Source organism: Ascidiella aspersa, chromosome 2 (assembly GCF_963924565.1).
Source record: "Ascidiella aspersa chromosome 2, kaAscAspe10.2, whole genome shotgun sequence".
Classification (NCBI taxonomy): Eukaryota; Metazoa; Chordata; class Ascidiacea; order Phlebobranchia; family Ascidiidae; genus Ascidiella; species Ascidiella aspersa.
Genome location: NC_139448.1, coordinates 24,387,228 through 24,405,160, shown reverse-complemented (window position 1 = coordinate 24,405,160; position 17,933 = coordinate 24,387,228). Strand labels below are relative to the sequence as shown.

At 34.6% G+C, this 17,933-nt stretch overlaps 2 protein-coding genes across 2 annotated transcripts; both read right to left on the bottom strand.

The window, feature by feature from the left end:
* Positions 1-328: 328 nt before the first annotated feature.
* On the bottom strand, positions 329-2,102 carry LOC146164433 (uncharacterized). Its single transcript, XM_083383219.1, has one exon. It carries the CDS (start codon positions 1,701-1,703, stop codon positions 429-431), a length of 1,275 nt encoding a protein of 424 aa, XP_083239345.1. The 5' UTR covers positions 1,704-2,102; the 3' UTR covers positions 329-428.
* A 7,036-nt stretch (positions 2,103-9,138) lies between these two features.
* LOC146164432 (uncharacterized) lies at positions 9,139-15,367 on the bottom strand. The gene is made up of 8 exons (XM_083383220.1): positions 15,118-15,367; positions 13,589-13,717; positions 13,135-13,311; positions 11,950-12,058; positions 11,555-11,669; positions 10,866-11,146; positions 10,536-10,720; positions 9,139-10,361 (listed from the first exon to the last, which is right to left on the bottom strand). Exons 1-8 carry the CDS (start codon positions 15,176-15,178, stop codon positions 10,249-10,251), a joined length of 1,170 nt encoding a protein of 389 aa, XP_083239346.1. The 5' UTR covers positions 15,179-15,367; the 3' UTR covers positions 9,139-10,248.
* Positions 15,368-17,933: the final 2,566 nt, after the last annotated feature.

Sequence of the window (17,933 nt, the reverse complement as noted above, 5' to 3'; positions counted from 1 at the left end):
CCGCTTATCATAGAACGCTCAGATTTTTTGCATTCTTATTTTTTAAAAGAGATCTTCAATTAACTAAAATTTAAAGAAAATCTGAAAACATGGGTGGACAAATTTCTGAAAACTTTAAATTAAGGATGGAATGACCCAGTGGTAATAACTTAAAGTGAAATATGTTGACTGTTCTCTTTCGTACATCACTGTATGTACAACATTGGCCACTTTATGCAGCGCTGTAAGTGTAACAGTTGCAAAACAGAAAATGGACAATTTTTGGTACTTATAGATATTGGCTAGTATGTATTCAGCTATCAAATTAGCAACACAGTGCTTCGTCAAATGTCAATGTACACCTGAAATAAATTGTTTTAGAATTTACCCTGAATTTCTGTCATAATAACCACATTTTTACAATCACACTAAATGTAAACTACTTTGTATTATACAAATCCAAAATCAGGGTATCCAAATTTTTCCAGAACCATTGCTAAATTACACATCAACCGAAAAAAACATTTTTTTGCTTTTAACTTACCTGAGCCCCTATCAGCTGCATAACCTCTAGATGAATGGTGATAATCTTTAGACATTCCATTATCAGCATAGCCAATATTTCCTGTGCGACCAACATCTTTTGTTGGCAGATATTCACTTTTATGGACTGGAGATTTGTCGAAAGTTGCTCGTGAGGCAGTGTAGGTGCTACGACCTCTTGGTGGAGAACCCAAATCACCACTATTTGCTCCAGCATATCTACTTGTAAACTCATCTGGAGAAGGATCTCTCACATGTCTTGATGTTGGCGGCGAATAAGATGTATCAACAAATTCTCTTCGATCTTGATAATCCAGATCTCTTGAAGCATCTACCCTCCTACTTATAACAGGTGAGTATTCTCTTACTCCATGCTCTCCACGTTGAATCACAGGTGGAGAATAGTCCCTCCTAGCATCCATTCTGCGAGATCTTACAGGACTTTCTTCCCTGTAAGGTACCCTGGCAACTGGACTTCTTGACCGAGCATGTGATTCATAACGCCCACCATAAGGATCCCTTGACAGAATTTCAGTACCGTAGCGAGCAGTAGCATCATCTCTTCTGTCACTATAGCGATAGCTGTCTGCACCTGAATCAGCCCTTCGATAGTCATAACCAGTTGACCTGGTATCTGAAGCCATTCTCGAGTCGCTGTATCCTCCAGAATGGGAATATCCCCCTCTGCGAGAATCTCTATCATCAGCTTTGTATACACCACGAGAATCACCATAACTGCTTCTTCTGGTATCGTTGTAGCCACTGTCCCGACCTCCTGCCCTGTAGTCATCAAAACCACGGCTAGGCCTTCCCCTGCCATATGATTCATCGTAACGATCTGACCGACCAGAAAAACTTCTGCTGTCTCCTCGTCCACCACCTCGGTAACCTCCACGACGTGGCCTATCCCCAAATGAAGCTTGTTTTTCTGCTTTTCTGACAGTTACACATCTTCCTTGAATTTCGACACCATGCATTCGGCGAATTGCTTCATCAGCAGAAGATTGGTCCTTGAATGATAAAAATGCGAAACCCCTTGAGCGATTGGTTTCCCGGTCTTTCATCACCATTACTTGTACAACTTCCCCAAACATGTTAAAACTTTTTTCCAACACTTCTTCATCACAATTGTGGTCTAGACCACCAATAAAAATTCTTCCTCCAATTTCTTCACGGCTCATTTTATTGATATAATTTTTTCAGTAAAATACTAAACACAGGCTAACTAAATCAGTACAAAAATACAACAACCCAAACATAACAACATTTCTCTACTGTAGCAAATCCCTAATTTCCATAGTAATGTGCAAACTTAACAGGGCTTAATTTTGGGCTTCAATTCTAAAATTCTCTTTAAGTCATGTATATTTGGAACTGATGGTGTTGTCTTTACTTAATTTGTAACTATATTCTCCTGTGTTATTCGAAAGTATTGGATGTCATCAATGGTCAATGGGTTATGGAACTACATCAAGAAATATTATTTCTGGTACCAATGACAATGTTTCAACTTTCAGTAAAGAATAACTTTAGTATTTATAAGGCACATTAAACTATTTTAGTGGCCAGCAAGCATGACATTGTTCCTTGAAAATATGATAATTATATTTCTGATATAGCAAATTGGAAAAGTTAATAATCCATAACTGTTGCATCAAAATAACTGAACTCTATTTACCCTTATGAAACGTAAATTTACAGAATATAAAGATTTTTACTATTAATTGGAGAGTCTTGTTTGTATGAGCACTATTCATGCTGTATATAATGTAAACATACCAAAATCAAGTGTAGGTAGTGCTCAGTTGCATTTCTCATTAACCTTTGTTTTTAAAGCCATAAAGATTCTGCATTTCAGATATTTTAGTCAAACTTATTGCCAATATGTAGAACATGATCAATTACAGGAGAGCGTAAAAGGCATGTATGACATTCATGTAATCAATTACAGGAGAGCATGGCAAATTCCGAAGGAAAATGATAAATACTTTTTGATTTATCAAAAATGTCATGTATTTACTGATATAACTGGCTTTTAAAATAAGCTTCTTTCCTTCACCATCATACATTAGTGCCATGGATTACCTATTTTCATTTATTTTTTACCGAATTCCTCCTGCTGCCACTGGGAGTTTTTATCAATTCATTCACAAATATAGGCCAGATTCAGATAATCAAAATACAAATGTTCAGACTATCAATCAATCAATCAACAGAACAACTTTCAAATGATCAAATTCAAACCAAGCTTTATATGTCATATAACCAAGCCTTTAACTTACCATCATAGCAAATAACTTATCTGTATACTTAATTCCATTTTTTATCAAATCAGTAATATTGTACATGTTGAACAAAGTTGCACTTGATTTAGTACAACTTTCCGTAGTTCCACAAACACAGATTTTTATAATCGTCAAAACAATACTTTTCCTATGAGAGATGATAAATTGGGTTGTTTAAACAGCCAAACAACCACCAACTGCAGTAGTTTACACGGCCAGATTTAGTAAAATTAGTTTTGAGCAAGAATCCTCAAAAAATTTAGGAAAATTTCGAAGCATTACATAGACATAATTTATGAATAAAATGAAATTAATTCATGCTATTTGTCTTACGTTTCGTTTATTTACAAAGTTTTCTAATGATAATTGGTTGCTAAAGTTTATTGTTACACTTCTGTTTAGTATTTAGAATTAGGAAACCACAACATAGGATGAAAAAATGAGATCCCAAATATAATATAATTAATGTGGGTAGTTGATTACAACATTTGTAAGTGTCCATGGCTCTGCAAATTTGATTTATTGCTAAGGCTGAGGACAGTTATGCCTATACTGACGTTCCATACCAAAAAAGTGTTACAAAAGCTTTACATAAGAATAGGACAAAAATTGGATCTTTATAGGAATTTATCAAGCTCTTATAGTTACAACAGACCCAAGCATTACTAGGCCATTTTCATGGTCTCTATGTGCGGCAATAGGAGTAGGTAGTTTTGGCTCTAACTTCATGTCGAAGTATTTTTGTTCTCTGATGTGGGGTATTAAAAGTTGACACACCCAAAATTGAAAAAATACTGTTTTAATTGTCTTAGATCAAAATCTAAAGCCTTTCGGGTGGACACTTTTAAGTTCAATACAAAGACGAGCTGGGCAAATAGTCATTCCTTATCTTTTTTCTAAAACTTTGATCACCTCATTTCAGGGAGAATTAAAGCTTAATAACACTTCAGAATATAAAAATTTAGAAAGATTCTATTTGCCTGGAAATCTGGTACGGTAGCCAATTCATCAGACTTATAGAAAAGGTATCTTCACATAATTATGGGTTAAGAGTATTGGTAATCAAAAAATGCCAAAAATATAATAATACTGACCAACCCAAACACAAACCAAGACCCTAAACTAAATATTGTGTTTTGATGTAATAATTATTTGAATGTTGGGGACAATCTTAAGTTCGGGTGGGCATAAAATTAATTATGGCGATGGTGGGGTTTTTCCATTGAATACATTTGCCCACCCCTACTATATACCAATGCAAATATTGTGTTGTATTTACAAAATTATATATATATAATTGAGAAGGGAGTTAGGTTGAAACCACTTGAAACAAATAACGCATTCACTGATTTGGTGGTTTTCACCTGACTGTGTTTAAGGATTTTTGTAAATACTGCATAATATTTGCATTAGTTTACAGGTTAGTCGTAGCCCATATTTAGAGGTCTGAGTTCGGATTGCACCCAGCTTAATATTAGTAAATTTAGTTTTCCAAGTGTTGTATTTTTTTTATAAAGGGGATAAATAACAAAAAAATGTATAACTGGGAAATTTAGCTAAATAATAAGACCTATCCAAACCCACACCCTGACTCAAATAATGTGAGTTGCTTTAATACCTAATTAAACGCATTGTGCGCTAATACACCAATGTGTTATGTAACAATAAACATTGGAGCAAAACTATTTAAAGCCCAAAATCATTTGGGCTTTTTGCCAGCGTTCAAACAATAATTAAATTAACACAAACTATTTCCGTTATGGTGCACGTTTGGGTTTGGGCCAGTCTGCATTCTGGGGCAGGTGTACACCTAAATTTTTCATATATTGAAAATTGATTGTGTACCATACTTTTAATTTGGTTGGGGTTCAATATGGGGTTGACAGACTAATATCCTATTCCATTTTGTTATGTGTACAAAAAAAAACTTAACTACTTTCAAGCGACTTCAAGAGATATTAAAACCAATCTGTAGAAAGGCATACTGCTACATTTGCATAACTAATAGACTTTACGGTACTTTGGTTCAGCAGTGGGAATAATTCTGATGAACATTGTTCTTTTTCAACAGGTAATCAAAAATAGCAACTAGATCATCCTAAAAAAACAACATTCACAACTTCCTCTAAATATTGTTTAGCAGTTTGAGAGAGTAGATGGACTTCCAGGCGTTGTGCAACTTCTGGTAACTTTTCAATATATGCATGTGCAAAGAAAGTGGAATTTTACTGCTTTTAAATTGTGCAAACATATAACAAATTATATTGGGTAATTAAATTTTATCAAAAGGACTAATTGATTTCAGGTCAAACCAGATTTTAAAACACAACAATCTTTCATTAAGTCAGATATTTTTCTAAAGCTAATAAAAGCATTGTTTAGCACATAGTTGTTGCATTTTTTTTTAACAGTTAACATCCACGATAAAATAAATTTTATCTAGAAAAATCTACATTTTTCACAAAATAATCTAAAAAGTCTTTTTGAAAATTAATTTCAACATTTGTACTAAAAAATCATAATGCTGTATCTAGCTACATCAAGGCCACTGTGGAAAGTATGACAGAGGCACCCGTGAGATTTTTTGGCGCTCTTTCACTATTGTACGTGAAAAGTTATGCAAAAAAAAATAAAAATACCGCATACCACAACGCATATTGTTTGGGTTAGGGTGCGGGTTAGCGTTTGGGTGAGGGTGGGTCAAGTAATATTATGTTTATTCATAATAATAACTTGTCCAACCCTCAACCAAACGCTAACCCTAACCCAAACAATATGTGTTGTGGTATGCGGAATTTGAAGAAAAATTTTTTTTTTTTTTTACGTACAATAGTGAAAGAGCGCCGATTTTTTCAACCTTTCACGAAAAACTTCAGTGTCACCCCTCTTTATATGTTTACAGAGCAAATTTTTGTATTTTAAATAAAAAAAAAACACATTCATAATCCAAATTGTATAATCCTACATCTAGACTTGAATCCAAATTGAAATAATCTAGATTGGCGTTTGGCAACTATGTTAACTTGTTAAGCAATGAGCTTATAGCACGCTCTGTAAAATAAAATTGGCAGAAGTACGTCAAGTCTGATGGGAATTTATAACAACCTTTTAAATGCAATTAAACTACAAATTATAATTCTTCAGGTCGTATTATTGAGTTTGTTTACCTCTTATTCTACGTTTTTGCATTAATTAGTTAAAAAAAAAAGGCAAACTATAACATAGGAAAAATACCAGTTGACGTTTTATGCCATAGGAATACGTTCGTTTCACTGATCTCTATAAAACCTTTTTATATAGATCAGTGGTTCGTTTACGTTTAGTATTCTATGCCGTGAATGTCGATCACTGATCTCTACGGTTTGTCGGTGGCTTTATCACAGTTTGCTACACTTTATTCCATGGATCAGCGTTTTTATTAGCATTTTACTTCGGACAGATACCGGCTTAATACTCCTATATTTTTTACTTCGACCAGTTTTTACAAATTATTTTTTTATGAATAAGGCAGGGAATCAAACCGAACTCGAACTGGCTTGGGGCTTACTTTTTCCCGACCCTTAGCAGAACTCAAACCAAAACAAAAGTAGTTCACTTAAGAATAAAGTCACAACTTTAAAGAGGCATATTAATTGTACCACACAATAAAGTATTTGGCGCAAATGAAGTTTATAATACAAATAAGGTCTTATGCAATGCAGACTGTAGAACAGTGGTTCTCAACCTTTTTGTACCCGTGGCCCCTTTTTGATGCTTTTATAGATGTAGTTGATAATGAGTACTCATTTAATTGCCTTTTGTGTCGCGATGTACCAAACTTACAACTACAATGTAGATGCTACATTCAAATTGAAATGTTCATCTTCTGCTTCTAACATACAAGCACTCCAATTGGTTCCTTGAGTAACAGACAAGACTTTATTCGATACTGCAATTCATAATAACGAAATCTGCTTCAGTCACAAAAGCACTCGAGTTTGATGTCTGGGTAAAAGCCATAAAAGCCATTTTATATTGATTGAACACGCTATTTACAGACGAGATTCAGTTAACAAAATTTCTGCGAACAAAGAAGGATTTACGTCATTAATTCTTAAGGGCTCTGCACACCAGACGCGGTTGACGGTGACGGCTGGCGATAAGCGGCGGCAACGGTTAATCGCGTTTCTTCCGCGCGACGTTTGCACAAAAACGGCGTTCACACCAGCTGTGCGTTTGGCGCCAACGCGGCGACGAAGAAGTGTTTTTGTCTTGCAAACACAGCGGGATAGGAAATGGATCATCTTGTACTGAACAAAGGCTTTGCCAAAGTCAAAAGGGCACGAAAAGTAACGGCAAGGGCGGATCCCTCAAAACCTTCTTTGCACTTATTTCTGACACGAAACATACAATTTTTACGTCAAAACGCGATTGCGAAACAGCCTCTGACTTCCGTTAAATGACAACAGTTTTGGGAAACTGATTTATGTTTACACCGCGGCGTGGATCGGCGTTTTGAAAACATATGCAAACGGATGTTAATGCCTTGACGCATAAAAATTGGTGTCAAAAAATTGAATCTTGCACATTTGCTGCAAGAATAACGCAAACATTGAAAGGGATTGCAAAGAGTTTAGGCCATAGATTTTTACGGAAAATTTTCCGTTACGACACAGCGATTAAAACAAAAATTCTCTGTAGCAAAACAACAATTAACGAAGTGGCTGCTATACTTTAAAATAGTCGCGGACCGCGATTAACCAAGCCTGAGGGGTTAAGTCTGTCGGCTCGCGTATACCGTATCGTATAGTCACCTTATGAAGATGGAATACATTTAAAATGTTTTTCAATGTAATTGAAAACTTAATTTGATAGTATAATAAACTGAACGACAATTTCAAAATCTCACTACAGCTTTTGTTAATTTTGTAAATGCCGATTTTGCGCTAATTAAACAATTTTAGGTTTTTTCTCTTCCAAATGATTAGACTATAGTTGGCAACCGACACATCCATCAAATTGAGGTAAAAAGTGTTCATAAATGGCCGTGAAACGCTAACTAGCACCTTTCTCCATAAGCCGTATTGCAAATTTTAAGCACTTTTGGTCCTCCTCAAGATGACGGACGCGCTTTCTAATTGGCTTCAATTTTCTACCACTATAGCTACGCATCAAGCTTTCGTAGAGAAGCCTATACTTTGAGCTACTATAAATCGCATGAAAAAAAATAGATGACGTCACAGAGTTTAGGTCATAATGTGACGTCACAAACTTACGTCAACACGTGGCGTCACAAAGTTAATCTAAACTTGACATCATAAAAAAGTAATCTTTAGAAAACTATACACATTTCGTTCATTTGTTAAAGTTCTAGGTTGGATTTAGTGTGTACTTTCAATACTAGAGCTATACTTAACAAGGATGTTATCAACTCGCGCAATTTGATGTTATCGACTCGCGCGATTATATTGTTTAAGTTGCCAAAACTTTCATTTTAGATGGTGCGAGTAGACGCAGTACGTCGCCTTTGAGTTAAAACAAAATTCTCCAAATAGGTCAAGACGTACTAGAAAAAAAAAACGCATTTAGGTAGTTAAAATAGGCAAAACAAAACAGTTTGGGGGAAGGATAGCCACATGGCCGCGCGATTTTTTTTTGCCGTAAGCTAAAAAGTGATCTGTTCGAGAATCACTAATTATTGTGACCAACAACTCTTTTCGAATATGGAGCTTCAAGTTTTTTTTCTGATACATATGTTCGGAATCCTACCACAACTCAGCCCTTTCCATAATTGTTTATAATATTTACAAATTTACCAAAATTCCGTTAAAAAATGAACTCTGTGCACCTTCACAGAATGATAGACTGGCTGTCAAATACATCATGCTTGTCGTTAAAACTCCATGATAATTGGGCATCAAAAATTTCGAAAGAATGAAAAAATAAATTCGTATTTGGAATACTTTTAGAAGCAGCTGCGATAAGTTTTATCATTTATCCGCTTTAAGTTGACAAAAATTGTAATTTAAATAGGGCCGGCATAGTATTAATGTTTTTTTGATATTTGAAAACTGGGAAACATTCCGAAAAGTGTGCAAACGCATTTGGTAGTTTTCCAAACTTTCGTGATAGAGCGCCACATGCATGGCGCCTTAAAGCTGAAACAATTCCCTTTAACATTCTAAAACACACTACCATAAGCCAAATAGGATTCCCGCCAAAAGCGATATTTGCGGTTGGTCGTTTAAACAGGTAAAATGTCCAAAAGTGCATTTAATACAAAATGACCTGTGTATTGAACGAAAATGCTGCGAAAAATAAGTATACGTAAAGATTCTTCGGAAAGAAAAGTTTACTTGGTTTCTTTAAATAAAATATTGTGCAATAAATCTAACGGAATGCCCCGGCTGTACCGGTGGGATTTTTTTACGACCTTGACTTCTATCTATACAACGGCAATCGGTTAAGTTCGTTAGTATAGCTGTCAATCACGCAGCTAATTAAAACTGAACTACGAAAACGCAGCCTAGTATAAAACTAGTAGCTCTAATTAACATCAAAATGACAGCTATCTCGTTCGAGGTTCGAATCTGTTTTTTTACAATTTAGGTTTGAAGTGCTTGTGTAAAACCTTTAACAAATTTCAAAACACCGCTTTTTGGTGATATCAGGTTTTGGAAAAAAATATAGATAAACTCTCAAATTCTGTTGTTTTTTACGATGATAAGAAACCTTGAATACGACAGAGCATTATACTAAACACTAACTAGGCTATAAAAGAACAAGTGTTTTACTTTGGTAACAAGGTACAATACAGGTTATATATACAAAGCATCATGTATTTCACGGCTACATTCTATATTCCTAACGTGATCAGATTTTAGGCCTACATATCTTGCTGAGAAAAGTGAAAATGAGTACGGTACAAAATACGTGCTTTAAAACATACGCAGCCAAATACATAAAAAGATATAAAAAAAACGTGTTCATGTACTTCTATAAATGTAAATTATGTTTAACAGTGACAAAAATGCTTTAACACATGAGCCGATCATTTCTTTTGCACTGAGAACCATTCCAGGATGTATATGCTGGTATTTGTTTTAGAGATCGACCTTAAATTAATGTTTCGCCAAAAAACATAATTTACAAGACAAATTTCTAGAACGGATAAGACATTTCCTTGAAGGGAGGGTCACTGATGTGAAAATTACCATGAAGAAATCTGCTGTTTCTGCTGTTGGTCAGATAAAATGTATAAATTTTATCCTAAGCTAATTTAAAATTGTTGGTAGAACTATCGTATATTTAAAGACAAAAAATCGCAACGGAAATTTACAGCTCTGGATCAAAAGAAATCGTGGGATTTTCCTGAATCACATGAAAAGCAAGTCATAATTAAATACTGGTATAGATTACATAATCGATTGTAAAATTAAACATCACTACATATTACAAATTATTACAAGACCAATGCTGAGGCGACTGAAAGAATCCCAGCGTAAAACGAGTAAACAATCTCCCTGTGTAGATTCACTGCCGAGGAAGTTGTGGTCATTGCTACTGTAGTTGCATCTAAAAACAAATTTGCAGATCATGAGGACTATATCGTATGTAAAAAAATAAACTCGATAGTGGCATTTAAGTAATTTTCTCGACCCAAAAACTACCGTTTAAAACATAAAATATCGTTATACAATACAGTACCAACTGATTCATCAATGCTCAAATTACACATTTCAAATATACCAGTGCAGCCTGGAAGCTGGAAGGAAAGTAGATAGCTTTCAACGATGTTGAAAGCCGTTTCGATATCATCATAGAGGGGTGTGTAAGGTCCAGGTATTAAACCCTTGATGAGCAGTAGTGCGGCGGTTTTGCTGCAACGTGTCTGCCAGGCGTTTTTAACTTGAATCAAAATAGCATCTACTTCGCTGTGAACAACAAAAAGTATGATATTCTTATAGGCATGGAACGGAAAGTAAATCCAATAGATTTTTAACCGGTTAGGATTACTTAATAAAAGTTGTATCTAATAAAGTGTAATTATTTTGCCTGCCCAAAAAATATTTAACTTACGTGCAAAGTTCATCATGTGAAGAGGCAGCAAGAATTTTTGGTAGAGCGTCAATTGACCATTTTATCAGGTCGTTTAAGATGTTATTATCGCATACTGGTTCCCCCAAGGTCAGGTTAAGGTTAACAGTGTTTATTAGATCCGTTAGATTTTGCAACAGAACTGCATTGTTATTAAGGCAAACAGCTTGAAGAATTTGCTCTTTAAGAGTGTCGTTTAAGTTGGGGATAAGGTTAAAAATAGCATCGATATTACTGAAAGTCGCTGCATACTGAAGCACCATCTACAAAAAAATACGTTAACCTATTAGAAAAAATGAATAAAATGGGTAAATGGTATTTACATAAAGAAATATAACATGTTACGTAGCCTATGTTGCATTTTTATATAGTGTCGTAATGTTGTAAAAATATATTGTAGTTTGTAGCTAATGCATTGTGATTTGACTACGTTTCGCGTATGAAATACCTTAATATTATATCCAAGTTCCACACAAAAAATATAAACATTTTACTCGTAAATCACATTTAAGGAAATATCTCCTGCCCAATTTACTAAATTCGCAAATCATCGCAAGTGTGTGTAGCACAACGCAATTATAATTAAATTTGTCCCTAATCCAAGTTACAATTAGTTTTTACAATTGTATGCGTTCCAAACAAGTTTTGTTTTACTTTAAAACATTACTTGCCGGGTATTGCGAAGATAATGCAAACGGAATAGAATCTAAAATGGAAGGGCAATGTTGACCCAGGCACTTGTTGAGCAGGGTAATACCGCATGTCATCCCATTGTTAATATGAATTCTGAGAAAACAAAAACATAAAAGGTAGGTTATGCAATTGAATATCTCACCCTAGTTAAATGTTTAATGTATTCCACTTTGTCAAATTGCCTATCTTGCTTACTTTTTAATCAGGCGTAATGTGATTCAATATGTTATGATACATTGGTCGGTAAAGTTATGATATTAACATGACCTTAATTACGGTTTGTCGACCAAAATAATTTGTATAACTAAAATACTTTTGGCAGTTTTTACGCATACTTGACGTTTGAGTATTTTATCACCTTTTGTTAACTTACTTGCAAGTCGCAGTCCCATCAGAGTATGGCAAACCGTTCACGAAGGAATTGAGGCATTGATCGACAGCGAAAGCTTCTTTAAGTGTGCAACCAGGAAGGATTGGTATATCTGAAATGGTAAACCAAAACTTGCGATTTCAAGGTCCATTTAACATAACTTTTATAAATTTGACATTTTGTAACTTTGTTATTGTAGCTCGTCGTTAAAAACAGTGATTTTAAACAATAAAGCTCGAACTTGAATAAAGATATGGTTAATAGCAGTTTAAAGTTAAAAATTCACTTGAAAGGCTTGTCAGTGTGATAGCAAGAGCATATTTTTCAGCGTGATTTCTTTGTAAACCTTAAAATGTATTTGCTTTTTACTTTATTAAGCCACGTAAAATAATTACACAAAAACACAAATTACAACCAAAGGTTAATGTTAATTCACAACGAGAAAGGTGCGAGAAACTGCTAGAAAAATCGTCTGAAAAACCATGACTAACACGTCACAATGACGTAATGTGTATTTGGTTCGGGCTACAAAGTTCAAAACTCCTATAGACATATATACTGGGAGTTGCAAAAAAAGTTTGTCGGAACGAATCGATTAATCCAGGATGACGTCAAAAATAAATATATAAATAAATAAATAAAGCTGTTATCGTTTTGGATGTAACAAGGCTAGCCCAATAGCACACCGTTTTTTCTTCTTCCTGTATATAAAATGTAATGTATTTGCTTTGGATCAGTGTTAGAAATAATCTCTTAAGAAGTTTTCATATCGCGAAAAGAAAGAAGATAAATCGAAAATATTTATATAAAATATATATATATATAAATAAATTGGCTATATTAATTATAGTCGTTCAGTGTAAATTACACAACAAGTAATTAATTTATTCCTGTTGTCCGGTCCTTCAATTTCATACCTATAGGCTAAAAGTAAACATAAAAATATGGCCTTGTAAGTAATAACAAGTATGGCCTTTTAAGTAAAGTAAGAAAATGACATATAAGGTAAACACTAAGGAAAATACCTATAGCAAAACACTAAGAAAAATACCTATAGCAAAACGCTTAAAGGAGTCAAAAGTTAAATAAGTTTCGCTTTTGCGATGATAGTAAAACTGTTTTTAGTAAACAGAGTGCAAATGTTATGTATCATGTAAAATGTAACGCCAAGACAAGGAAACAACCTACCGTCAGTGGGTGGCGTTGCGGAGCATCCAGCTGGAAGAATCCAGTTGTTGCAAGTAAATGTGTTACATTGACTTGTGTTGCACGTGTCGTAGGTGCTAACTTGGAAATCGGTTGCAGTTTGTTGACATGTGGGGGTGGGGGTTGCTGGCGTAACACAAGATCCAAATTCCTGAAACGCTGTTTAAAAAAGTATATCACTTGAAAGAATTGTCCAACCAATAACTGTATAAATAGCTAGGTGTTTTAATTGGACATTTCAAAAGTTCAATGCTATCCGTTTGCAAACAATGAAGTTACATAAACACCAATTTCTCAAGGCCTGTACATTCCAAACAGGTATCTGCTCATTGAATAGTGTAATCAGTTTGCTTTTTTATTAACTTTACTTTTAGCAGATTACGCCCCATCAGATGTTTTGCAATGTTGTTTAGTTTTACCTTTGGTTTTCACCTACCTCCGGCACCAAGGTTGTAAACAGAATGTCTGCATTGTTGGGTTGTATCATTACATATTTGACCCTGCCACTTGTTGAACACGCCTGAAGAATTGGTGGTTCTTTGACCGCTTAAACAAACAAGTTGGGCTGAAACATTTTAAGAAGTGCCATTATATTACGTGGGAATATGATAAGTATAGGTGTATGGAAACAGGAATAAAATATTGCTTAGAATGTTAGACCAAATCAAACGTTTGTGCTGAGGTAACCCAGTTTCGACTTTTTAGTACTCGCAAGTTATTACTAACGCATAAGGGTGGCGTCTTAGTAATAAATGCACTTCTATCAGTTATTCTTTTAATAGGATGCAGAATTAGTGAAATTGAACACTAAATCTATTGTAACAAAAACAGAATTTGGAGTTTGCTTCCTTCCCTAAACATATAAATGCGACGAAGCGGAACGGCCGTGCGAAACAGCATATTCATGAGAACAAAATCCTTGACTTTAAACAATTTTTTAAATTAAACTGATTTTAAATTAAGAGTAGGGATATCGGATACTTGACATTTTATTCCGACACCGATATCCGACATTTTAGACAAAAAAAATCACAATCTGATCCGATCCAAAATTACGTCATTTCTATGCTCAAACAAGTAATACAATGAAATTGAAACGTTTAACGGCAATTAACGGCAAATATATATATATATATAAATATATATAAATAATATTTATTGTTCGTGTCCACTACAAACAAATACAATAAAAAGTAGTATTTATTCGGTTTAAGTACACTACGGCTTACGATACACGAATGTGTAATGTAGCTTGATAACGAACCCAAAGCCAAAAAGGTCGAATAAATCGACCTCGTCGTGATACCTACTTGTATTATCATCATTTTGTCGAGTTTATAAAAGTTTTATAAAGGCTATTTAGTCAACAAAATGCTGGTATTTTATCATATAGTTTAGATCAGGGGTCGGCAACCTTTTTCTAGTCTCGGGCCAAAACCAAACGTAAACAAACCGGATGTAGAAAGTATTTCGCACTCACGTAGTTAAAATAGTCAAAAAGTATTTTAAATGGACTCGTGCTTAGTTTGTCAAAGAGGCGGCCCGCCAATGTGGAAGTACGGCATTGGACACCAGAAAAGATTCGCGCTTTGTTTAATATAAGTATAAATACCCATTTTTTGGATTGGATTTGCAAAACTGTTATAGTTTAAAAGCCCATTTTTTGGAATGGGTTTGCAAAAAAAATTTAACTTAGTTGAAGTACGGCATTGGACACCACAAAAAGAATCACGCTTTGTTTAATATAAGTATTTTGGATTGGGTTTGCAAAAAAATTATAGTGAAAAGCAATAAATTCGCGTTAGGAACAAAATAAATTTTATGTCGAGGAAAATATAAAATAACATATTAGTTACAGGTACGACGTACATACAATAGCTATTTTATCAGAAAGCCGTTTTGGATCGTCCTGATTCACTTTACCACAGTGTTAAAGTAAAACGCCTTACTCATTTTCTACCATACCTTGAGAGTGACAAATGGCAACCACAGAGAACATAAAAATATAGGCTGTCTTCATCGCCATTACGAAATGATGGTCAATTGAATAATTTAATTTAAAAATAGTACAAATATACTACTTTTTCTGCAAAAAAGTGATTACCGATAATGTACATAATTTCGTTTGGCTGAAGTATTTAAAGTTTAAAGCATAGCTCTTCTTTAATAAAATTAATAAACAGTTTGCTACAAATGCTGTGTAGACCTACAGACCTACAATAAATTGCAAAGAATATTGACACAGATTACTTCACACTAATATTTCATAACCTTAATATATATATATATATATATATATATAAATAAGTAAACTAATTATTTTGGCCTTCAACTAGAATTTAGCCTGTTCATTGCTGTGCTGACTAAAGATAGGTGAAACACATATATAGCTGGTGCTGGGACTTTCCGAAATAAGTCGACAAAGGGCCTTTCTTCATACAGAGGAATAGAGTGACTCAAGCTTGAAAAACACTTACTCTGGATAAACAATAAACCTTTATTATATTTTATTTGGATTGGGCGTCGTACGTTTTGATTTCTAAATTTATCCGCTCTTTTTATTTGATTAGGTATTGTACCGCCACAATTAAGGTGGCTGTTTCAAAGGAAAATGCCGAATTCTCCCTTCAATTCAAACAAAAAACTTATTTATCTTCACTCCTACTTCAACCACCCTTATTTGCGAGAAAACCTAATTTTTGAATGTGTTAGACCGGTAAAAGAAAAGACGCAGTGCGTCCTATATGGAACTTTCTAAAATGAATGTTTTGCAAACTTTATAAGTTATATTTGCGTTTTGTTTTTCGTATTTTTGATATGAACATTATACACAAAAAGTATGACCGTATATAAATTACTATTAAATGAAATAAAATAAATGAACGATAAAATATATCAGGCTACTGGAATTAAGTATTGTTTTAAAGGTTTTCATTGTGGCTTTAAGCTAACGCTCTTACCCTTTCTAAGATGCAATTTTACCCAAATTTATCTGGTAAATACATTTTTGCGCGAAACCATAACGTCTTTGTATTAGCGATTGTGTAGTATGCAACATCGCTCTTCAAACTTTACTAAGATACGTACGGTCGTACTGTTTCCGCGAACATTCCAAGCTTATAAAATCAGTCTTTTAAATGTAAAGTTTTCAAATACGCAATTTGAAAAAACGCAACTTTTCGCAATTTTCGTCAAATACGCAATTTTTTCACGCTTCGCGCCCATTTTTCCCAGTCTCAACAACACTCCATTTCATTTGCGCATAAGTCCGACTATAGTAGCAAGTTTCTGAAGCTTATTAGTCTTTGACCATGCTTTGCGACGTCATTTTTTAACATTTTATGCCCCGATCAAACAAAAATGGTTGATCCGCTCCTGTAACCTTAAGTTTGTGGCCCGCAAAGAACATGCATGAAATATTGTGGCCCGCGATGCTGTCAACCTTGGACCACCCTGTTATAATATAAGCGTACTGATCCCGGTTGTTGTGTTTTACGACAAATAATAACATAGACAAACAACTCCAGGTTAAAAGCCCTGGTACCAGCAAACCGATGAACACAATAAGTTTATAGGCTACAACTGCCACAACAATCGCGATTTAGTGTGTTGTGCTATTTACCTCGAGCTGCAAAAGGGCGCTCTTTCTGTTCCACTTCCATTAATATAATCGTTCAATAAAATAGTTATCAGTTCATCATATTTAGTACATATATACTTATGGCGTAGTCGGTATTCGGAAACAATTATTATTTGTATTTAGCTAAGTGCAGTTTAGCTACGATGGAGCGTCATTTCAGTGCAGATTTCTGCTTTACCAAAGTAACGCGAAAATAGTGAACAAACCTGTCTAACGCACAAGTCAAGATCCCGCGAGGCTGTTACAACGAGATGCAAATTCCACGGTCTAATTAACACGTGATTGAAATCTTCTTCCTTCGTTTCTTAGCACTAATGCGAAACGTGTTACTGAAAGTGATAGTTTCGCACAGCTTTTAACATCAGAGTGGTAAATTTTTAACCCATCTCCAAAATTGCGTCAACTCGTAAATAGTGTGTATGGTTTTGGTAACTATAAGACCTTAGCAAACCATCTAATTTCTTCATTTAGTTGACATTGATTCCAAACAAAGGCCAATTCTTCTTACAACGATATACCATTTTGCCATAGAATGTTTAAAGATGTTACCATGGTTTGTATACACGAAACTAAAGCAACATCAACTACAGTTCATTGTCAGCTGCAGATACAAAAGGTCACATACCTTGCCCTACCAAACATGCCATTTAAAGTAGGATAATAATAAATTTTGCTTTATGCGCTTCATTCGCTTTGTCCAGTTGTATTGTGTTGTCGAGTAGGATTTACTTATCTTTTTCGCGCCGCACGCGAATCTAATTTTGTTTGTACAATGTCCTAGACCAGGGGTCGGCAACCTTTTTGTAGTCGCGGGCCAAAACCAACCTCAGAAAGGTCTCTGCGGGCCGCACAAAATGTTAACTAAGAATTATGTTATTAAAATGTTAAAACTACCGTGAATTAGGCGGACCTCGGATCTTTTTTGCGCCTAAAAACGCGTTTAATTACATTTAAGGAGGCAGTAATAAAGTATTGGCGCAAAGCGCGAATAAAATGCGTTTGTTTGGTTTAAAATCCGAGTCCACACATCGTCATCCATACTACTAATGAACAGTGTAATAAAACTACTTTGAGGAAACGCAATAACATTAGTTAATCTAGTTGAGTGGTGGTTAACCTTTTAAAGTTCGGGCACACCTGG